This window comes from Poecilia mexicana, unplaced genomic scaffold, assembly GCF_051168715.1.
Source record: "Poecilia mexicana isolate PSO_F unplaced genomic scaffold, ASM5116871v1 scaffold_4, whole genome shotgun sequence".
Taxonomy (NCBI): domain Eukaryota; kingdom Metazoa; phylum Chordata; class Actinopteri; order Cyprinodontiformes; family Poeciliidae; genus Poecilia; species Poecilia mexicana.
The window spans coordinates 24690723-24714501 of record NW_028263373.1 but is presented as its reverse complement, the minus strand read 5'-3'; the positions used below and the strand labels follow the sequence as shown (position 1 = coordinate 24714501).

The following is a 23779-nucleotide window of genomic DNA, read 5'->3' as shown; positions in this document are numbered from 1 at the left end:
TTATCAATAAGAATTTCTCAGAATGTCACTTAAAAGAAAAATCCTAAGTAACTCATTCAGCCTTCCTGTTAGCTGCTGGACATCTGGCTCTCTCTCACTCTTGCAGTCAGAACGAACCACAAATTTGTAATAAAATATGCAGATTCCATTAAATAGTTTCTCACATCTCTAACTCATGTGAGCTCATTTTTAAACAAACAACTAACTTTGCACGTTCTGCTCTAAGTTACTGCATCCACACCAAAGGAATGTTGTCATGGTGACCTGGTATGCTCAGTTCACTGATTGCAAGAAGATTTTTGAATATCCTAAATACTGGTCATCTGTCACAGTTGACCTAGCTGAATTTTGTCAGAATATTTTTTGTTGTTTGAGAATCTAATTAAATTATGCACATACATTTGTCTGATCTATACAATAATACTCTATGTATAATATAAATATTGTTTCAAAACCTTCCTGCTTACCATAGAAAAAACAGATCTTTTATATAATCAATGGAGAAGCAGTAAAAGGAAATAATATTTTGGATATAGATGTACTTGTTTCTAATGTTTTCCTTCTTTTAAGTTTCTTTTGCTTGAAAGTTATCTGACAGATTTTTAAATCTGGACCAAATTTTCATGATCAAGGGAAGTCTTTTTTAAATCTCGACAAAATGACTTGAAGTTGTTTTTTTTGCATTCCAAACAACTCGGAATGACAAACTGCAAAGCGGCTGTCACAACTGGCTGCTTGCATATTCCAACAGGCCTCTGAAGTAACAGAAACCGCAAAAAGTACAGTCAGAGCTGTCACAGAGAGGCTAATGTAACTGAGAAATCATTCCTCATCGTACCAAAGCTGATGCACAAAATCCATGCTGCTGCTGATGGTAGGAAAAAATACATTTAGGGGAAATCCTTACTAAGAGACAAATACCAGACCACAGCTGTTAGTTTGTTCCATTTAGTTGTAGCCCACAAACACTTTGAAGCTAAGCTAACTAACGTGAAGCGATGTGACTGACACTAGCATGCACTGCTAACAGTGGCTGGGAAAACAGATGTGGGTCTCAGGTGGGAATGATGTGGAAGGTTTTAACTGCACTGCAAACTGCATTTAGCAGATTTCAGAATGAGGTGCAGTGCCTCCCAAAAGTCTCCACATCCCTATTCAAGAGTCAAGATTTTGCAATGTAAAAATATGAGACCATTTTATATCATTTCACAACTTGTTACATCATTAATGTGGCACTTATTTTGTATAATTAATCTATCAGTAGGGGAAAAACTAAAAAGGGTTAGAGTTGGTGCATCTTCTTTATTATTTACATTTCTCCTTACATATTTATTTGTTTCTGAATTTAATTTTATTTAATTTTTATTATTTCCTTTATTTAACCAGATAAAACCCAATTGAGATCTCATTTTCAAAATGGACATGAGTATTCTTATGGTTGCTAATCAGTAATCCTCAAGAAACTCTCAGCAGTCTTTAGTATTTTTGACTCGAAAAAGACAGCAATAGAAGAAAGGCAGAAGGACCAGAAAGGATAAGGCAGAAGAAGGGAAGTGATGATGAACAAAGCTGAGTCTCACCTAGAGCCACGGTGCCCATTAGGAAAGGTTTCCCCATCTGACTGAAGTCACTGCTGCTCTGGAGGCCCACCTCAGAGCCCACTGCAAATGTCACCACCACCTGAGACACACACACACCCGCACACGCACGCACGCACGCACGCACGCACGCAACGCAAGCACGCACGCACGCACGCACGCACACACACACACGCACAGAATGCAGAGTGGTAAAAAAGTTAAAGAAGCATATCCAAAACAGTCCAGCTTTGACGAATTTAAATGGTCTTCAATGAACCTCTGCTTAAAAAAAGAGGCAATCAGTATTAGGTACATGTTAGAAAAAAATGTTCATTAAAAAGAACAACCAAGACAGACATAAAAGTTAGAGAATCTCTAGCTCTATAATTTTACTAACTACCATGAGTTACAGATGTAGGATAGTAGACTGCTAACAAGGGAAAAGGATTATGTCTAAAAATAAGGTCAAAAGGCAACAAATTAGTAAATGATAAATCAAATCAATGTAATCAATAAATGCAATTGACTCTTACTATGTAGCATAAAATACTGAAAACGAACAAACATTTTTCCAACAGTGCATGTATGATTTATTAATAACTTGTTTCCTATTTGTTTTGTAAATGATTTAGTTTTTGTCTGAGATAAGGTAATAAAAAAGATGACAGAAGTTTACTAATAATCTTAATTTACATAAGAGACTCAAGAAGAAAGACATTATTAAAAGGAAGCTAGAATAATTCCAGTTTGGAGTTTTCTACACAGCAAACATGTAGAAGAATGAGTTCTGGACAAATGACATACATGTAATATATTACATGTGCCTTAAAAATAACACTTTTCATCAACCATGTCCTACAGCCAAACATAGTGGTGGCTGCAGTTCTTAATCAGAAACAGAGAGAATCAAGGTAAATGGTTTTCCAGGTTGAGGCTGGACTGAACATTGGATACTTTCTATCCAATCTGACAGAATATGAGCTATTTTGCAAAGAAGAATGAGATTGGATTTTATAAAGTACTGACTCAGGGGGCCTGAATATAACACAAATCAGGCAAACTTTTTATTTGCAAAATATTTGGGAAACAATTTTCTGTCTCTGTTGACAATTATGTGTTAATTTGTGTTGTATATCACATAAAACTCCCAGTAGAGTGTATTGATGGTGGTGATTGTTATGGAGGAAAATGAAAAAGCTGAAAGATTGTCAATACTTCAGAAAGACACTGTTGGAGCAAAGCATATGGCAACTGATGGGGAGGACAGGAAAATACAAAAAAGACTGGAAAGGTAACTAGTTAGTTGAAATTAGGTAGAAAATGTTATACATAATTTGGGGAAATCAATATTTATTACATTTAGATATAAAAATAACTATTTTAAGAGTAATTTATATCTGGAACAGACTTGAAAAGATGTTTTAGAGATGGTTGAGTTCACTCTCTCATGGTGGGATTATTCCAGTTCTGTTTGGACAAACAGCAGAATCTGTTTCAACCACACAAACACACACACTCCATAAACCTGACTGTGCTGTCCTCCTCCCAGTGATCTTAGCGCCCTGCACCAGGCTGCAGTGCTCCCCTGCTATCATGGGAGCCAGTGGCATTAAAGGTTCAATGACAACTTTATTAGAGGTGAGAGTCTGGAATCCTAAGCAATTATTAAGCCTGAATAAATGTCACACTAATTATTTCCAGAAAGCCGTGAAATTGCGGTCGATTCTCCATGAATAATCTCCCCTCCAACACTGCTCAACTGCTTGGTGCATGAGAAAAGTGTGTGTATGTGTGTGTGTGGAACAATGCAGCATTTTCATGTGTGGCTGATGTAATGACTAAAGCTACACTCAGGCCTATTTCACAATGACTTAATAGAGCTTCTACAAAGGTGCATAAACTTCATTTGGGTTCTCCTGTTATTTTATTTAGCTGCAGGTTTTTGTGTGAAGCAATCAGTCAGATGTCAGGCCTTAAGGAGCTGCTGGTGCAGCACATCGATTTGGACGGAATTACAGAGAGAACAGAGCGCTGGAAAGAACAGAGGAGGAGAGAGGCGGAAAGAGGGGAATTCATTTTCACCAGGACGCAGGGGTCCCATAAGGCTAGGGCAGATGTGATTTTATTCTTTAATTAGCATGTGTAGTTTTTGCTATTCCCCAGCGAACGGGATGGAGCGCAACATGAGAGGCAGCTGAAAGTTAACTTCAGAACAAAGCGTTGCATAATGGATCTCCCAGATCCAGATGGATGGCGAAGACATGCTGGCAGGAAATGGAGGTAGGCAACTTCACAGCTGTGTTTGGAGGGAAACACTGCTGTCAGCCATCTCATCTGTCCAATCACAGGACTGGAATTCACATGTCTGAGGAATCACTATTGCCATGTTTACAATCAGCCACAAACCTCACTGTGTTTTACTGGGATTTTATGTCAGTGCGTGATTATGAAGTAAAAGGAAAATGATAAATGACTTGAAAATTGCTTTTCAATAGAAACTGGAAATCTGTCGTTTGCCTTCAGTTTGAGCTCAGATTCAATGAAAAGAATCTGTGAACATTTTTCACAGTCAATCTAAATCTATGATCTAGACTTTGACTGAGCCACTAAATGCATGAACAAGCTTTGATCTAAATTAATTTTCAAACTTGTTTTAAGCAAATTCCTTAATACTGATGAAAAATTACTTGTTGTATTGGTAAATTATTTCACTTGTGCCGAAAATGACTTGGTATAAGTGAAATAATCTATGAACCCAGAACAGGAATCAAACCTATTAGAACAAAAAAATCCAGAGAAACTCCTATTAGTTTATACAGAGAAACTCTTACCAAACATGGAGAACCAACATCTAGTTTTATCACAACAATCCAGAGAAATCCATACTAGATTAAAAATTACAGACTACTTCCATGTAGAGCATTTTAAACTGCTTTGTTGCTGAAATTATGCTATATAAATAAAATGACCTTACTAACGGGATGAGTACATTTTCATAAATACTAAGGAATTGTTTTAAAACAAGCTGCTACGACACAACAGCATATTCCAGTTCCTGCCAAATTCCAGCAACTTCACACAACCATGGAAGAAGAGAGGACCAACATTCACAGGCCACAATCCAAACCTAATCAACTCAAAGGACATGTGTTGCACTGCATGAGGCAAATGGTGGTCACATCATATATCAGCTGGTTTACAAACCCCCCAATAAAGCAAAGCGTCACATTTCACATTTCAGAGTGGCTTTTATTGTGGCCAATAAAGGCGCACCTGTAAACAATCATGCTCTCTAATCAGCATCTTGATATGTCACGCCTGTGAGGTGGGATGGATCATCTATGCATCCTTTAATGCAGAAAAGTGATAACTATCACAGATTTAAATCAGATTTAATTTCAACAATATTTGAAAGAACTTTGTGGATGTAGAAAATGTTTGATTTTGAGTTCAGCTCACGAAAAATGGGAGCAAAATCAAATGTGTTGCATATTTTCATTTGGTGTCTAAAGCTCCAAAAATTAAATGTTGCATAATATTCAATCTTTAAAATTCTACACACCTCTTTTATGAAATGAGCTTTCCCAAATGAGAGGGCTTTCACTTTTCATATGTCCTCTAACATTGTTTTCCTGCAGCTTATGCCCCTCATCAGTTCTGTTTATTCATTGACATGCTGGCAGATGAACGGATGCTGTGGGGATTAGTTACAAAGACATTGATTTTAGTGTTATTAAATCTTGTGCCGCAGGCGGCAGGAGAGTCAGCCCAGCGGTTTATACTGCAGCCGTCAAACGACTTGGGGGACAGACGTTAGAGGATGACCACATCAAAAAAGAGCCAACATTCAAAGTTGCCATCTCCTCAGATATGACTGTTTGACCATGAAGAACAATTTCTATCTAGAGCTTAAGCTGAAAGACGTCTTTCTCATTAAAAATACCTTGAATAAAGTGAACAGTAATCACAGAGGATGTTAGTCTTAAACTAGAAAATTCCTGCAGAAATTTTAAGGGGCCTGCCAAAGTGTGCCCGTCGGTTTGGACCCAGCGTTCCGATGCTAAAAATTAGCCTTAATGCTAAATAAAGCTTCAATGTAGTCAATAACCTGTGGAGAGTCAGAAGCATGTGGACTTGTACCATTCAGTATGTTGCATACGGTAAAATTAGCCAAAATGCTAATAATAGCATGAATGGTATCAGTAGAATGTGGAGTATCACTACCATGTTGTCACCCATTGACTCAGTCCAATCAGTATTCTAAACATGGCTAATAAGTAAATAAATTGGCTAAAAGCTTATTTTAGGTAAAATGCTAATGCGTGCAAGGAAATGCACTAGTGGGTGGCAGTGAAATGCTAATGTTTGTGCTAATGTTAATGAACTGCCTTGCGCAGCAAGGCAGTTCACTATCCTGAGGGAAAAAAAAACCCATAAAAGAAGAATAATATTTTTGCACCGCCTGTGGCGGTGCACTGACGTGAGGGGAGTATGCAGGCTTTTATTTTGAAACTTTCAGTAAGCTTCATTTGAAATGGCAACACTAATCCCATGTGTAACAGTGGTTTGGTTAAACCAGTTATCTAACACAAAAAAGAGCAATTACATGATGTAAAAATTGTCAAGGCTTTTATTTTGAAAATTTTCAATAAGCTTCATTTGAAATTGCCACACTAATTCCATGTGTAATAGTGATTGGGTTAAATCAGTTATATAATGCTCAAAGTACAAGTAGTTTATAATACCAGCCAACTCCTCCTCTGTAATAATTGAGTGTTCCGCCATGTTGTAGTTCTGACATGCTGCTCAGGCCTCTGTTTTAACTGAGTCTTGGCCATAGATAGAACTACAGCTATGGCAGTTATGGCTGCTGGTTTGTAGTCCAAACTCTCTGGATTCTGTTGCTATAGCGATGAATCCTCAGGCTGACTGCTGTGTGTGTGTGAGACAGAAAGCTGGGGAAGGATTTCTATCTTTGAGACACCCATAAAATGCTAATGTTAATGAAATGCCTTGCTGCCCAAGGCAGTTCACTATCCTGAGAAAAAAAACATAAAAAAAAGATCTATATTATTGCACCGCCTATGGCAGCGCACTTTCGTGAGTGGAATTTTCAGAGTTTTATTTTGAAACTTTCAGTAAACTTCATTTCCGTACCACACTAATCCAATGTGTAACAGTGGTTTGGTTAATCTACCTGTATAATGCCCAAAACAGGAAGTAGATCTAACTGCCAGCTTAGCCCTCTTCTGTAATAATTGAGTGTTCCACCATGTTAGTTCTGACCTTCTGCTCTGCCCTCTGTATTAAAGTGTTCCGCCATATTTAGAACTACAGAGTCTTTGTAGTCCAAACCAGCAGCTGTGCCTTCCTCTGTATTCTGTTGCTATAGCGATTAAACCTCTGTAACTGCTGTGTGTGTGTCAGAGACTTTATCTAACTTTATGAGACACCCAGCCAGTTTTAATGAAAAAAGCAGTCCGAACGACTGCTTCCCGTTCAGGATCCGTAAGGCCGATCCAAAAACCATTTGAAGCATATGAGAGGGCTATTTGTCGTCTCATTTAGTACCGCGATTCATATCTGTAGCTCATTCACAGTAATTGCAGTGATGAGAGAAAAATGGTGTGCGCTGAGCTCAGAAATTTTTCAGAAATGTATGTAAAACACTGGGGAGGAGGGTCAATTAGTCCTGTCCCATCACTTTGCTCTGAGGCACCTAGGTTTTCGGTCCAGGTGCCTCAATTGTGAAAACATTTTACCGGAGCAGGCATTCGTATCAATGTCATGACCGACTTTCATACAAATAGAGCAATTTTTGCATGCATGAGAGCGATTTCAAAATTATTTTGGGGTCAAAATTCCACCCTGTTTCTCACTCTAAAAAAGCGGCAGTTGGTGTCAGTTACATTCTGCGTTTCGGCAGTTGGAAATTTCGCTCGTTTTTCGCTTTTTACGTCGCCATCGTAACTACAATCCACAATGAAAATAATAGCTCCAATGCCGGGATTGAGACACACATTTTGATACCACTTTTGTGGGTGGGCACGCAGCAGTACGAGCCGCATTAACGGTAACGGAAGAAAAACATGGAATAGCGCAGTGACGCTTTGGATTTTACTAGGAGTGTTTCGGATGAATTTTTTAGATGATAAGTGGAGTTCGTGAGCGTGTGTGCAGTGTTTGTAGTAGTTTTGTTCGTCTGTATCAATATAAGCCATCACCACATGGCTGCAGAGCGAGCTCTGATGCACGAAAGAGGAACAGACAGCCCGCGCCCCTGTATGCCAGTAAAATGGTTCCACAAGGCATCAAATACAGAACACACACCCACACACAACAGGCTTCTAGTGGCTTTGATGTACCAGTGATGTCACACATGCTCTATGACATCACTGATGACTCCCTTTATGCCAACTCATTTGCTGTATTTGTCAGAGGAACACTTACTTTCAGTGAAGACTTTGACAGCATTGATCAGGAAAACATTTACGAAAAAGATGGAGAGAACACTAGAAAAGGAAAACCAGGAACTCAAACAAACTGTTGAAAACCTCCGGAGAAAAATCGAGGACTTAAAGTCTAGGGCTTGCAGGCCTAGTCGCCTGCAAGCACAATATGACATACTGGAAAGCCAGAACAACGCTCTCCGTGGGCAGCTGGTGTCCATTTGTCGAGAGCTGGATCAGAAAGAGCGCCAATATCAGGACAACAGAAAAGAAACGCAGGCATTAGAACAGGCCCAAGGACGTCTGAGAGAAGAAGTCCAGGATCTAAGGATGGAGCTGAAAACGGCAGAGGAGACGGTACATCATCAGCCTAGAGAGTTAGACGATATTTGGGCAGAGCTGGACAATCTGCGCAGCATACAGCGGAGCAATCGTCAAAAAATCAAGAACGTGATCAAGCAAAATGCAGAGCTGTTGAATGAAAATGCTCTGCTTCAGGAAAGGCTGGCAGAACAGGAGAGCCAGGAGCCAGCATCACTTCTGAGAGTAGGTAAGTGGGCAGGTACAGTTTTATGGACCATGTACCAGTCTGGAACTCTCAGATATTTTCTGCCAGACTGGATATTCTAGTTCCACTGGATTGGTCTTTAAAACTGGTGCTGGCTCTCGACTCTTTGCTGGCTCTCAACTCTTTGCTGGCTTCTCGACTCTCTGCTGGCTTCCCGAGTCGCTGCTGGCTTCCCGAGTCGTTGCTGGCTCCCCACTTGCTGGTGGTTCTCACTGTCTGGTGGTTCTCGACTTGCTGCTGGCTAACGACTTGCTGCTGGCTCTTGACTCATTGGTGGGTCTTGACTTTCTGGTGGTTCTCGACTTGCTGGTGGCTCTTGACTCATTGGTGGTTCCCGACTCGCCGGTGGCTCCCAACTCGCCGGTGGCTCCCATCTGTCTGGTGGCTCTCACTGTCTGGTGGCTCTCACTGTCTGGTGGCTCTCACTGTCTGGTGGTTCTCGACTGTCTGGTGGCTCTCGACTGTCTTGTGGCTCCTGACTTGCCGGTGGCTCCCGATTGTCTGGTGGCTCCCGATTGTCTGGTGGCTCTCGACTGTCTGGTGGCTCTCGACTGTCTGGTGGCACTCGACTGTCTGGTGGCTCTCGACTGTCTGGTGGTTCTCGACTGTCTGGTGGTTCTCGACTGTCTGGTGGTTCTCGACTGTCTGGTGACTCTCGACTGTCTGACTCTCGACTCGCCTGTGGTTCCCCGACTCGCCGGTGGTTCCCGATTTTTTGGTTACTCTTGACTTGGCGCTGGCTAACGCCTTGCTGCTGACTAACGCATTGCTGCTGACTAACGACTCTCTGGTGGCTCTTGACTCTGGTGGCTTGGTGGTGGCTCCCGACTCTCTGGTGGCTCCCGACTCTCTGGTGGCTCCCGACTCACTGCTGGCTTCCCGACTCGCTGCTGGCTTCCCGACTCGCTGCTGGCTTCACGAGTCGCTGCTGGCTTCACGAGTCGCTGCTGGCTTCACGAGTCGCTGCTGGCTTCTCGACTCGCTGCTGGCTTCACGAGTCGCTGCTGGCTTCACGAGTCGCTGCTGGCTTCACGAGTCGCTGCTGGCTCCCAAGTCGCTGCAGGCTTCACGAGTCGCTGCAGGCTTCACGAGTCGCTGCTGGCTTCCCGAGTCGCTGCTGGCTTCACGAGTCGCTGCTGGCTTCCCGACTCGCTGCAGGCTTCTCGAGTCGCTGCTGGCTTCACGAGTCGCTGCAGGCTTCACGAGTCGCTGCTGGCTTCTCGAGTCGCTGCTGGCTTCTCGAGTCGCTGCTGGCTTCACGAGTCGCTGCTGGCTTCACGAGTCGCTGCTGGCTTCTCGACTCGCTGCTGGCTTCCCGAGTCGCTGCTGGCTTCCCGAGTCGCTGCTGGCTTCACGAGTCGCTGCTGGCTTCACGAGTCGCTGCTGGCTTCCCGAGTCACTGCTGGCTCCCCACTTGCTGGTGGTTCTCACTGTCTGGTGGTTCTCACTGTCTGGTGGTTCTCGACTTGCTGCTGGCTAACGACTTGCTGCTGGCTAACGACTTGCTACTGGCTCTTGACTTTCTGGTGGTTCTCGACTTGCTGGTGGCTCTTGACTCATTGGTGGTTCCCGACTCGCCGGTGGCTCCCAACTCGCCGGTGGCTCCCGATTGTCTGGTGGCTCCCATCTGTCTGGTGGCTCTCACTGTCTGGTGGCTCTCACTGTCTGGTGGCTCTCACTGTCTGGTGGCTCTCACTGTCTGGTGGTTCTCGACTGTCTGGTGGTTCTCGACTGTCTGGTGGTTCTCGACTGTCTGGTGGTTCTTGACTGTCTGGTGGCTCCCGACTTGCCGGTGGCTCCCGATTGTCTGGTGGCTCCCGATTGTCTGGTGGCTCCCGACTGTCTGGTGGTTCTCGACTGTCTGGTGGCACTCGACTGTCTGGTGGCACTCGACTGTCTGGTGGCACTCGACTGTCTGGTGGCACTCGACTGTCTGGTGGTTCTCAACTGTCTGGTGGTTCTCGACCTTTTGGTGACTCTCGACTGTCTGACTCTCGACTCGCCTGTGGTTCCCGACTCGCCGGTGGTTCCCAATTTTTTGACTTGGCGCTGGCTAACGCCTTGCTGCTGACTAACGCATTGCTGCTGACTAACAACTCTCTGGTGACTCTCGACTCTGGTGGCTTGGTGGTGGCTCTCGACTCTGGTGGCTCTCGACTCTGGTGGCTCTCGACTCTGGTGGCTCTCGAGACTCTGGTGGCTCCCGACTCTCTGGTGGCTCCCGACTCTCTGGTGGCTCCCGACTCTCTGGTGGCTCCCGACTCACTGGTGACTTTTGAGTCACTGGTGGCTCCCGACTGTCTGGTTGCTCCCGACTCGCTGCTGGCTTCCCGACTCGCTGCTGGCTTCTCGACTCGCTGCTGGCTTCTCGACTCGCTGCTGGCTTCACGAGTCGCTGCTGGCTTCACGAGTCGCTGCTGGCTTCACGAGTCGCTGCTGGCTTCCCGACTCGCTGCTGGCTTCCCGACTCGCTGCTGGCTTCCCGACTCGCTGCTGGCTCCCGAGTCGCTGCAGGCTTCACGAGTCGCTGCAGGCTTCACGAGTCGATGCTGGCATCACGACTCGCTGCTGGCTTCCCAAGTCGTTGCTGGCTCCCCACCTGCTGGTGGTTCTCACTGTCTGGTGGTTCTCACTGTCTGGTGGTTCTCGACTTGCTGCTGGCTAACGACTCGCTGCTGGCTTCCCGACTCGCTGCTGGCTTCTCGACTCGCTGCTGGCTTCTCGACTCGCTGCTGGCTTCACGAGTCGCTGCTGGCTTCCCGACTCGCTGCTGGCTTCCCGACTCGCTGCTGGCTTCCCGACTCGCTGCTGGCTTCTCGACTCGCTGCTGGCTTCCCGAGTCGCTGCTGGCTTCCCGAGTCGCTGCTGGCTTCACGAGTCGCTGCTGGCTTCACGAGTCGCTGCTGGCTTCCCGAGTCACTGCTGGCTCCCCACTTGCTGGTGGTTCTCACTGTCTGGTGGTTCTCACTGTCTGGTGGTTCTCGACTTGCTGCTGGCTAACGACTTGCTGCTGGCTAACGACTTGCTACTGGCTCTTGACTTTCTGGTGGTTCTCGACTTGCTGGTGGCTCTTGACTCATTGGTGGTTCCCGACTCGCCGGTGGCTCCCAACTCGCCGGTGGCTCCCGATTGTCTGGTGGCTCCCATCTGTCTGGTGGCTCTCACTGTCTGGTGGCTCTCACTGTCTGGTGGCTCTCACTGTCTGGTGGCTCTCACTGTCTGGTGGTTCTCGACTGTCTGGTGGTTCTCGACTGTCTGGTGGTTCTCGACTGTCTGGTGGTTCTTGACTGTCTGGTGGCTCCCGACTTGCCGGTGGCTCCCGATTGTCTGGTGGCTCCCGATTGTCTGGTGGCTCCCGACTGTCTGGTGGTTCTCGACTGTCTGGTGGCACTCGACTGTCTGGTGGCACTCGACTGTCTGGTGGCACTCGACTGTCTGGTGGCACTCGACTGTCTGGTGGTTCTCAACTGTCTGGTGGTTCTCGACCTTTTGGTGACTCTCGACTGTCTGACTCTCGACTCGCCTGTGGTTCCCGACTCGCCGGTGGTTCCCAATTTTTTGACTTGGCGCTGGCTAACGCCTTGCTGCTGACTAACGCATTGCTGCTGACTAACAACTCTCTGGTGACTCTCGACTCTGGTGGCTTGGTGGTGGCTCTCGACTCTGGTGGCTCTCGACTCTGGTGGCTCTCGACTCTGGTGGCTCTCGAGACTCTGGTGGCTCCCGACTCTCTGGTGGCTCCCGACTCTCTGGTGGCTCCCGACTCTCTGGTGGCTCCCGACTCACTGGTGACTTTTGAGTCACTGGTGGCTCCCGACTGTCTGGTTGCTCCCGACTCGCTGCTGGCTTCCCGACTCGCTGCTGGCTTCTCGACTCGCTGCTGGCTTCTCGACTCGCTGCTGGCTTCACGAGTCGCTGCTGGCTTCACGAGTCGCTGCTGGCTTCACGAGTCGCTGCTGGCTTCCCGACTCGCTGCTGGCTTCCCGACTCGCTGCTGGCTTCCCGACTCGCTGCTGGCTCCCGAGTCGCTGCAGGCTTCACGAGTCGCTGCAGGCTTCACGAGTCGATGCTGGCATCACGACTCGCTGCTGGCTTCCCAAGTCGTTGCTGGCTCCCCACCTGCTGGTGGTTCTCACTGTCTGGTGGTTCTCACTGTCTGGTGGTTCTCGACTTGCTGCTGGCTAACGACTTGCTGCTGGCTAACGACTTGCTACTGGCTCTTGACTTTCTGGTGGTTCTCGACTTGCTGGTGGCTCTTGACTCATTGGTGGTTCCCGACTCGCCGGTGGCTCCCAACTCGCCGGTGGCTCCCGATTGTCTGGTGGCTCCCATCTGTCTGGTGGCTCTCACTGTCTGGTGGCTCTCACTGTCTGGTGGCTCTCACTGTCTGGTGGCTCTCACTGTCTGGTGGCTCTCACTGTCTGGTGGTTCTCGACTGTCTGGTGGTTCTCGACTGTCTGGTGGTTCTCGACTGTCTGGTGGTTCTTGACTGTCTGGTGGCTCCCGACTTGCCGGTGGCTCCCGATTGTCTGGTGGCTCCCGATTGTCTGGTGGCTCCCGACTGTCTGGTGGTTCTCGACTGTCTGGTGGCACTCGACTGTCTGGTGGCACTCGACTGTCTGGTGGCACTCGACTGTCTGGTGGCACTCGACTGTCTGGTGGTTCTCAACTGTCTGGTGGTTCTCGACCTTTTGGTGACTCTCGACTGTCTGACTCTCGACTCGCCTGTGGTTCCCGACTCGCCGGTGGTTCCCAATTTTTTGACTTGGCGCTGGCTAACGCCTTGCTGCTGACTAACGCATTGCTGCTGACTAACAACTCTCTGGTGACTCTCGACTCTGGTGGCTTGGTGGTGGCTCTCGACTCTGGTGGCTCTCGACTCTGGTGGCTCTCGACTCTGGTGGCTCTCGAGACTCTGGTGGCTCCCGACTCTCTGGTGGCTCCCGACTCTCTGGTGGCTCCCGACTCTCTGGTGGCTCCCGACTCACTGGTGACTTTTGAGTCACTGGTGGCTCCCGACTGTCTGGTTGCTCCCGACTCGCTGCTGGCTTCCCGACTCGCTGCTGGCTTCTCGACTCGCTGCTGGCTTCTCGACTCGCTGCTGGCTTCACGAGTCGCTGCTGGCTTCACAAGTCGCTGCTGGCTTCACGAGTCGCTGCTGGCTTCCCGACTCGCTGCTGGCTTCCCGACTCGCTGCTGGCTTCCCGACTCGCTGCTGGCTCCCGAGTCGCTGCAGGCTTCACGAGTCGCTGCAGGCTTCACGAGTCGATGCTGGCATCACGACTCGCTGCTGGCTTCCCAAGTCGTTGCTGGCTCCCCACCTGCTGGTGGTTCTCACTGTCTGGTGGTTCTCACTGTCTGGTGGTTCTCGACTTGCTGCTGGCTAACGACTCGCTGCTGGCTTCCCGACTCGCTGCTGGCTTCTCGACTCGCTGCTGGCTTCTCGACTCGCTGCTGGCTTCACGAGTCGCTGCTGGCTTCCCGACTCGCTGCTGGCTTCCCGACTCGCTGCTGGCTTCCCGACTCGCTGCTGGCTCCCGAGTCGCTGCAGGCTTCACGAGTCGCTGCAGGCTTCACGAGTCGATGCTGGCATCACGACTCGCTGCTGGCTTCCCAAGTCGTTGCTGGCTCCCCACCTGCTGGTGGTTCTCACTGTCTGGTGGTTCTCACTGTCTGGTGGTTCTCGACTTGCTGCTGGCTAACGACTTGCTGCTGGCTCTTGACTCATTGGTGGCTCTTGACTTTCTGGTGGTTCTCGACTTGCTGCTGGCTAATGACTCATTGGTGGCTATTGACTCACGGGTGGTTCCCGACTCACGGGTGGTTCCTGACTCGCGGGTGGTTCCCGACTCGCCGGTGGCTCCTGATTGTCTGGTGGCTCTCACTGTCTGGTGGCTCTCACTGTCTGGTGGCTCTCGACTGTCTGGTGGCTCTCGACTGTCTGGTGGCTCTCGACTGTCTGTTTGCTCTCGACTTTTTGGCGGTTCTCGACGTTTTGGCGGTTCTCGACTTTTTGGCGGTTCTCGACTTTTTGGCGGTTCTCGACCTTTTGGTGACTCTCGACCTTTTGGTGACTCTCGACCTTTTGGTGACTCTCGACCTTTTGGTGACTCTTGACTTGGTGCTGGTTAACGCCTTGCTGCTGACTAACAACTCTCTGGTGGCTCTCGACTCGCTGGTGGCTCGGTGGTGGCTCTCGACTCTGGTGGCTCTCGACTCTCTGGTGGCTCCCGACTCTCTGGTGGCTCCCGACTCTCTGGTGGCTCTTGAGTCACTGGTGGCTTGCTGGTGGCTCTCAAGTCGCTAGTGGCTCTCGACTCTCTGGTGGCTCTTGACTCGTTGGTGGCTCTCTGGTGGCCCTCGACTCTCTGGTGGCCCTCGACTCTCTGGTGGCTCCCGACTCTCTGGTGGCTCCCGACTCTCTGGTGGCTCTTGACTCTGGTGGCTCTTGACACGCTGGTGGCTCCCCACTCACGGGTTGCTCTCGACTCGCCGGTGGTTCCCGACTTGCTGCTGCCTAACGACTCGCTGGTGGCTCTCGAGTCGCTGGTGGCTCTCGAGTCGCTGGTGGCTCTCGAGTCGCTGGTGGCCCTTGACTCGCTGGTGGCTCACTGTTGGCTCCCGACTCACTCGTGACTCTCGAGTCACTGGTGGCTCGTTGGTGGCTCCCGACTGTCTGGTGGCTCCCGACTCTGGTGGCTCTCGACAGGCTGATGGCTCTCGACTCGCCGGTGGTTCCCGACTTGCGGCTGCCTAACGACTTGCTGGTGGCTCTCGAGTCTCTGGTGGCTTGTTGGTGGCTCTTGAGTCGCTGGTGGCTCTCGACTCTCTGGTGGCTCTCGACTCTCTGGTGGCTCTCGACTCTCTGGTGGCTCTCGACTCTCTGGTGGCTCCCCACTCGCTGGTGGCTCCCGAGTTGCTAGTGTCTCCTGAGTCACTGCTGGTTCCCGACTTGCTGTTGGTTCTTGTCTCACTGTTGGCTCCTAAGTCACTGGTGACTCTCGAGTCACTGGTGGCTCGTTGGTGGCTCTCGAGTCGCTGGTGGCTCTCGACTTTCTGGTGACTCCACACTGTCTGGTGGCTCCCCACTGTCTGGTGGCTCCCAAGTCGCTGCTGGTTCTCGACTTGCCGTTGGTTCTCGTCTCACTGCTGGCTCCCGACTCACTGGTGACTCTCGAGTCACTGGTGGCTCGTTGGTGGCTCTCGACTTTCTGGTGATCTCAACTTTTTGGTGACTCGCGACTTTCTGGTGATCTCGACTTTCTGGTGACTCGACTTTCTGGTGACTCCGAACATTTTGGTGACTCCGAACATTTTGGTGGCTTCCGACTGTCTTGTGGCTCCCGACTTTTTGGTGGCTCCCCACTGTCTGGTGGCTCCCAAGTCGCTGGTGGCTCCCGACTAGAAAATTCCTGCAGAAATTTTAAGGGGCCTGCCAAAGTGTGCCCATCACTTTAGTCCCAGTGTTTTAGATTTGTCCTGATAAATAGATCCATGCTGGTCTAACATACATATCTTAAAGTATTGTCAAGTATGTCATAGGATATACATGAACTGACAAACAATTGAAATGCAATGGCCAAGTCCCATGTCAGTAAAATTCGGTCCGAGACCGACGACTATAAGCTTCGCACATTTTGTTCTCACTCATGATTCAAATTTAAAAAACATGAAGAAAGTTGGTAATTCTTTATTTCTAAAAAAAGTTAAAATTTCATACTAAGGATTTTAATTTACACTCAAAAATTCAGAGAAGTAATAATTTTATGTAAGCAAAACATGAATAGTCACAGGAAAAATGTATTCTTCCCACAATACATTGTGAGATCTGATTCAGCACTGTGAGACTACTCACTGCCTCTGTCTAGGACCCGTTGCTATGGTAATTAATTATCTGCACCTGGGCAGGCTCTCTCTGTTAGACAGGATGCTGGTTTCTATACTTGTGAGACACCCAGCGTCGGTCTCCAGGACCCTGACAAAAAACAATAAGCCCTAGGAAAACATTTTGAAAACATTTTACGGGAGCAGGCATGTGTATCTATGTCATGACCAACTTTGAGATCAATAGGCCGCTATTTGTGCCTGTGAGGGGGACTTCAAAAGAGTTTTGGAGTCAGACCTCCACTGTGCTGTTTGTGTGTTTCAGAGAGAAATGTTAGTGATTCTAAGAGACACTCGGCCCAAAGTTTTCTCGTTTTTCTCAATTTATGTCGCCATTTTTACACAGAATCCCAATAAAAATAAGAGCCCGGATGCCGGGATCAATCCGCATGTTTTGATACCTTTTTTGTGGGGTTTCTTGCAGCAGTACGAGCCGCATTAACGGTGACGGAAGAATAATAAATAAAGAGACATTCTATTGGGTGTAGAACAATAGGTGCCTGCCATGCAATACATAGGGAGAGCAGTGACTGACTTGCTCTCCCTATGCATAACTGACCAGGATCAGGGTTATGAAAGTTTTGTGTTTTTCGTTATAGTTCAGTTTCACTTCATTGTGACCTTTTGTTTGAATAATTCAGTTGTTTTAGTTAGTTCTTGAGTGTGTTTGCTCGTTTTTCTTAGTTAGCATTACTTCAACATCAAGTTTTTGTTTAGTTTTTATTAGTTATTGTAGTAGTTTTAGTTTTTCATACTTTGGTTAATTTTAGGTGCAGAATTCAAAGACTATTGTATTGTGATTACATCAATTGGGTAATGAATACTAAACAGAAGATATAATTTTTAACAAATGTATTCCATTATTGTTGAATAACCAACCTACTCTGATATTTTCTCTCAACTTTTGTTGTTGTCATTTTGCAGATTAGCATTAGTGCCGCCTGGAGGAGCATGAAGCACCAAAATTTACCCACAGCTGATGTAACCTGTTTGTGAGGGGTAAGAAATAAAAACATTAGGCTAATAAATGGATTCATGAACATGAAAATGATAGATATTTCTATAATTTCAGTAAGTTTTAGTTTTATAAACATATAATATAGTTCCTGTTACTTGTTATTTTGCCCCATTAATTACCACTTTTATTTAACAAAAATGTTTTCTTATTTTTAGCTTTGTTATTTTGTTAGTTTTAGTTGATTGATCAGAATGCAGCAGGATGCATGAGACCAACATCAGACTGTTCAGTAACATGCAGTCAGTGAACCGCGTCTCCCCAAAGGATCTCCTGTCCTTGAAGAACAATGAAGAAATGGGACAGACTGCGTCACACAGCCTTTTGAGCAACAAACACACACTCACCTTAACAGAGTCTGTGTCATGTAGGTGGTGGTTCAATTTCGCAGTCATTATTGATGCCTATTTTTTAACAGGAAACTGATAAAATCAACCTGACACTTCATCATGATGTACCTCCTCATGCACGTTATTTTGGGAAGTAGTCAGCGTGTTTTTGCACCCTGTAGATGGAAATGTAGACGCGCACACACACACACACACGCACACACGCACACACACACACAGATGAAGGAACAGTGACCTGGAGCTAAGTCCCAAGCAGAAGGAGGTGCTAAGATTTAGAGGCTCAGCTGTGTATCAGGGCACTGAGAGCTATTCCTTCTTCTGTGCATCAATATGAGTGAGAGCTGGTCAGGCAAGGCCGAGTGCTCCCGAATAAAACACACCACTGTCAAGAACCAGCCATTTATGACCCAGCAAATGGGATTTTTTTCTGTTTCTGGTTGAAATATTAATGTTTCTATCTTGGTATACTTGCAAAGAAAACAGTTTTCGGACTCTTTAGTGTAGAAAGAGCCCAGAGCCAGGCCCAGCAGTCCAAAGAGGTTTACCAGAGGGCAACCTGGAAACACAAAGACAATCAACCCTGCTCACAAACATTTACACTTACAGGAAGGGTTAAAACAGAACATTAATGTTTTGGACTTTGGAAAAGAAACCTGAACACCATAGGAAAAGAAAAACAAAACACACATATTGTCACGTTGCAATCTAGGACTTACATGACATAATGCAATGAAAGTGGTGCATGTTTTTCTCTTTTTTAATTTTTTAATTTTACTGTGCCATGCAACTTTATTTTAGTGCAACTGTATCATTTTGGTTCTCTTGTATATGTTTCTTGTCCCTTCTGTACATTCTTGCATTACTCATTATTTAGCTTCTGTGCTGTCACACTGACTTATTGAAAATTTATATTGAAATTCCTAAAATAATTAAATTTTTCCACATGAAAACCTCAAAGTATATTTATTGGATATTTTATCTGATAGGCCAATGCAAATTAGAACATAATTAAACAGTACAGAAAATGATGTTTTTTTTTTTTGCTTTATTTACAATTAATATTCTTATTCTCTCTGAAGGAATGTGGCAGCCTGACTGAAGGTTAGGTTTGGTTTGCAGAGCAACATCTGACTGAACCACCAGACGTCTGGAATCATGTTCTCTGGGTTAATGAGACCACAGTGGACATTCTGTCCATATTCCACAGTTTGGGAAATAAACTCTGCATATCAACACAAACACCTCACAGCAACTGTACAGCACAGTGGTGGAGATGATTGTGGTTTGTTCTGTAGCCACAGGCTCCGCTATCCTTAAAGACACTGAATGACGAAAGTATTCTGCAGTCATGCTGAAGTTGGACTGAAAAAAGACTAGTCCAAGCAATGAATGAATATTGTATTTAGAGAAGTGGAACCATGTTCCACAACAATGTGTGAGATATGATAAAGTCTTCCAGAAAACAGCTGCTTCAGGTGATTATTGCTGCTACAAATTGCACTTCTAGATTGCTGGAATGCAGATTGTTTTTCACAATCTGCTCCCATTTTGGCTTTGTTACTGTAAAATAATTAAAAAAGAAGGACTGTGTTGTGTGTGTGTGTGTGTGTGCGTGTGTGTGTGTGTGTGTGTGTGTGTGTGTGCGCGCGCGTGTGTTTTTTTGCTCTCTTGAGGTTAGACTGAAGTGTTTGATCTGCAAAAATCCGGTGGCTTCAAATGTCATATTGCAAGTTTCATTGAGAAATTATGTGACACACCTACAAAAACCAGTGCACTTTTTGTAAAGGACACATGATTCTTTAAAACATAAAACATGTACTGTGATGAACATTTCTTCTTGTTTTTGTTCATCCATGCTTTATTGGGCTTTTGCTTACAAACATATTGGTTGCAATTTGATATCAAAATAAAGAATTTAGTCTGAGTGGAGATTCTCTACCACTGCTTGTACTGCACTTCAGTAACCAATAAAGATTTGTCGATATAACAGCATTCAACAAAGTGTTGTGTTTCTCTGTTTTTTAACTACTGGTCCTAAAAATCTACTATAAAACAACATTAGAGTGGAAGAGCAGAGGCTAGACACAACAGAGGTACAGGCACTGGTGATGGTGGTGTTGCCTAGTAACCTTGTTCTCAGTGGGTCTACTATGAACTGCATTCCTTCATTTAAATCATTAATCAAAGGGACACACAGATCCTGTGGCTCTTTTTTCTGTCTAGTTATTCCTGCTTTTCATTCTAATATATTTTTAAAATGAGTAGTTTACTCTCATAAAGTATGACAGAATATGATCAAACAAATCCAGTCCTGTGCTTATTGATATTATTGTGAATTAAAGCAGACTACAAAGGTATTGCAGAACAATCTTTTTAATCATCTGTTGAAACTCACATAAATAATATTATCCTTATGGATACAAACTGAGGCACTGGCAGAATGAAACATCCCAGAGAAGATTGTGCCATTTTGTACCAAACATTCTGATATGAAATGACCAAAACTGCAAAAGGATAAAATGATAAAAACGTCTTCTAAAGGAATTCAAATCCCCCCAAAAGGTTATCTGAGGAAACCAGCAAGTGGCTGACCAACTTTAAAATTTTAAAGACCAGTGACAATTTTGCAATGAAAGAGATCAGTGAGTACCAAACTCCCTCGTGGGGCAGCACATCCACCTTTCAGTCTTGCAGCAAGTAGCACAGGTGCATCTTATGTTAAAAAAAAAAAAAAAAAAGAGGGGGAACAGCAAAAAGCAAACAAGACATCACCAGAGTGGCAAGTAGTGCATATAATACAGACGTTGATTTAGTTCAGAGAATCTTAGTATTTACTGTTCCGTTGAGAGGTTATGTACTTTTATGTCACATTAAGGCTCTGGGCAATCGACTTGTTTAATAAAATAACTGGTTAAAAATAAAACAGCAAAACATGTCTGGTCTAGAACAGTTATTAAGTTAATAACGCTAAGTTACCATAGGCAATATGTCTGGTGCAAGGATGGAAGTCATTGTATGCAAGTATTGTGTTGTGCAGTAATAAATTTGATTTGACAATGAATAACTTAAAAACAATGCCAAAGTTAACAATTAACAAAACTAATAATTTAGATACACATTACCAAGTCAGGACACCACCTAATTATCATGAAATAATAACCAATTACTTCTAACTCTCAGTAATTGGTGTATGAAGATGTGCCTGGTAAGGCTTAGCTCATGAATAATAACAGATGAAAGATTAGGTTTCACTCTGATGTTTTCAAACAGACACATAGAGAATAAACACAAACAACTTGTTTCCAAAATAAAAGAATATCTTAACAAAAATACACCAACTTCCAGATAACATTTTTTTCAGTCAACAAATGAAGGTAGTTACATTCTCAATTAAACTATTGGAAAATGGAAAAAGAATCAAGACTAATGAAATACCAAAGAAACAGTAAAAAAAAAAAAAAAAAAAAGAATAAAACCAGTAACCAATAAAAGGACGAAATGTTATCCAAGTTTGACATCATTGAGTTTACTTCAAAACCAAGTTTTGCCTTGAATAATTTTGAATGAGGCTAAATTAACTAATAACTAAGATTAGTTTAAGACTAAATGATCTCCTCTTCACTCCTAGTTGGTGTTTGTGTGCCAGTATTCTGGCAATTTTTACCAATTCAACCTGGAAAACCATTTGTTATTAGCTGACTGTTTGCAATGGTTCTTTTTATCTACATACATTTTGGAGGTAGTACGGTAGTGTGTGCTCTGTAGTGCAGACTGGTGAAATGATCAACAGACTATCAAAAGGTGCATCAAAATCAACACTAAACTTCTCCCAAAGTAAACAAGATGTGAGATGTTTGCCAACATGTTGCATCTGTATTACAGCAGCAGCAGCAGATGTTGCAGCTAGCTTTACAGCTCTTTCAGACTGTAATCATCTGGGATGCAATTGTGTTAAATGGACTCTGGCCCGTACCCAAAGATTTCTCTCCAGAGCTCCCAGTGAGCCACTGACACTTCAAAATGACGACGAGCACTGACCTGGAAAAGCTGAAACCAGCAAATACACAGTGGTGCTCAATATGTCTGACAACTTCTGCATGACAGGACAAGTGTTTCCATCCATTTTCCCAGCATGACCTCATACTGGAAGGACGACAACATTGCATTTCTCAAGAAATGAATGAAGGACGCACAATAAAGAAGGCACCCAAGACAAAGTTATAAAGCAGAAACAGTGGAGCAGAGTATTTTTACAAGAGTTACCTCTCCTGTCCTAACTCTTGTGTTTGGACCTCAGGGTACAATAGCATTTAGCAATATGCTTGGATTGTTCAGCTTTACTAGCTCTATTTTCAATCAAATATTTTACATATGTTTTTTTTTTGTTGTTTTTTTTTGGTGAATTTGTGAATAGGCAGGTTTCTAAGAATAAATCTGCCAATGAGTGAATCTGTAAATACTGAGCCTCAAACCTCAAGTAGGGTCCACAGTAAAGTGTGGACCCTACCTCACTCTTTCAGTTTTTTCATGACTGTCTTACATTTCCTTCACAATAACTGATTTGTAGAAAGATATAAATGGTAGCTAACCTTCAGCTGATGTGTAGTACTCCAGGAGTGTTCGCAAACCAAAACCCTGATTTGTTAAACTCTTGGTTTATGCTATTGATAGACTCTAGCATTGACCATCTGACTTAATATATCATACGAGTATACAATGTAAAGAGTAAGAGAGGTAAACACATTTAAATTAGCCTGATTCTGATACCACACTTAAGGAAAACTAATTCTTTGTTTTGCATTTGCCCTTTACTTTTGTCCTGCACCTTTTACTTGTGACCACCAATGAATCTAAAATATTTTAATCAGTAGCTCTCTTGCATATATTCAAATTACCTTAAGTGACTCTCTCTGCTTTGTACAGAGTGTGGGCTACATGCTTCAGTATGGGACACTCGTTTGTGAAGAGATGTTTTCTCTAATTTCCCACGAGGGCCGTGTTGCATAATGTAAACACCAGCCTGGTAAGAGTGTGTGAGAACATCCATTTATATATAGTCTTGTTTGTATTAGGTTCTTGTCTTTGGATGAATATTAAAACACTGCGTGAATAAAGTTTTGTATGGTGCACATAAGTTCAAGGGACATAAATACTTTCACAAGGAACTTGATAAAATAAGAACATCAGGATTAGCTAACTTCTTCTTTATGGCAAAATATCAAATTATTAAAAGTCAGTTTTATGACATCCACATGTTTTTAAAAATCTCCAGCTTGACCCTTCTGCTTCTCTTCAGAACGATGTTTGAGTTATCACCAGAACAATTACCCTGGAAAATGCTTTACTAACAACATTAGGCAGAATTACCGTAACAATGAGCAGGATTCCCTTCAGGAGGGTGAGCAACGAGGTGATGGGCTGAATGACTGTGTGGCCAAGTAAGATGGCAAGGGACAGAATCCAGGTGAAGGCGGGGATCACATAAAAGTGTCTGTGGAGACATGGAAACACATGGAGAAATCCTACCTGTTAGCTTTAAGCAGCACATGTCTGCTTTCATTGAGGGAGAAATATTTAATCAACATGCTGTTGCCATGGAGATCCAACAAACAGTATCCTTCCAAAACACATCTCGGCATCTTTGTTCAACAACTGATTTTTTTTTTAAAGGATTAATTATTGATTTGTTTTACATCTGCTTGGAGTGACACATTTAAATGAGTGCCGAATTGTTTGAGTTGCACTCAGGTAGGTTGGTACGTTCATGCTGTTCAAATAGCAGCTCTGTTTTCCTTAAGGAATTCTGACATTTTCACAGAAGCTAATACTTTAAAGCCAAGAAACCCAATAGACAATTCAATTTCAACATTTGAAAAACAGCTGCTAATGTTTACTCAGATTATATGAATTGTTTGATGATCTGAAATATTCAA

General features: G+C 44.9%; 1 protein-coding gene across 1 annotated transcript in view; it reads right to left on the bottom strand.

The window, feature by feature from the left end:
- Nucleotides 1-23779, bottom strand: part of LOC106908354 (uncharacterized) — an 86152-nt gene that overhangs the window by 37925 nt on the left and 24448 nt on the right. Inside the window, exons 8-9 of the mRNA XM_088005111.1 lie at nt 23214-23337; nt 1581-1680 (exon numbers count right to left, since the gene is read on the bottom strand). Coding sequence (XP_087861237.1) covers nt 1581-1680; nt 23214-23337 — 224 coding nt within the window. The remainder of the gene's footprint in view (nt 1-1580; nt 1681-23213; nt 23338-23779) is intronic.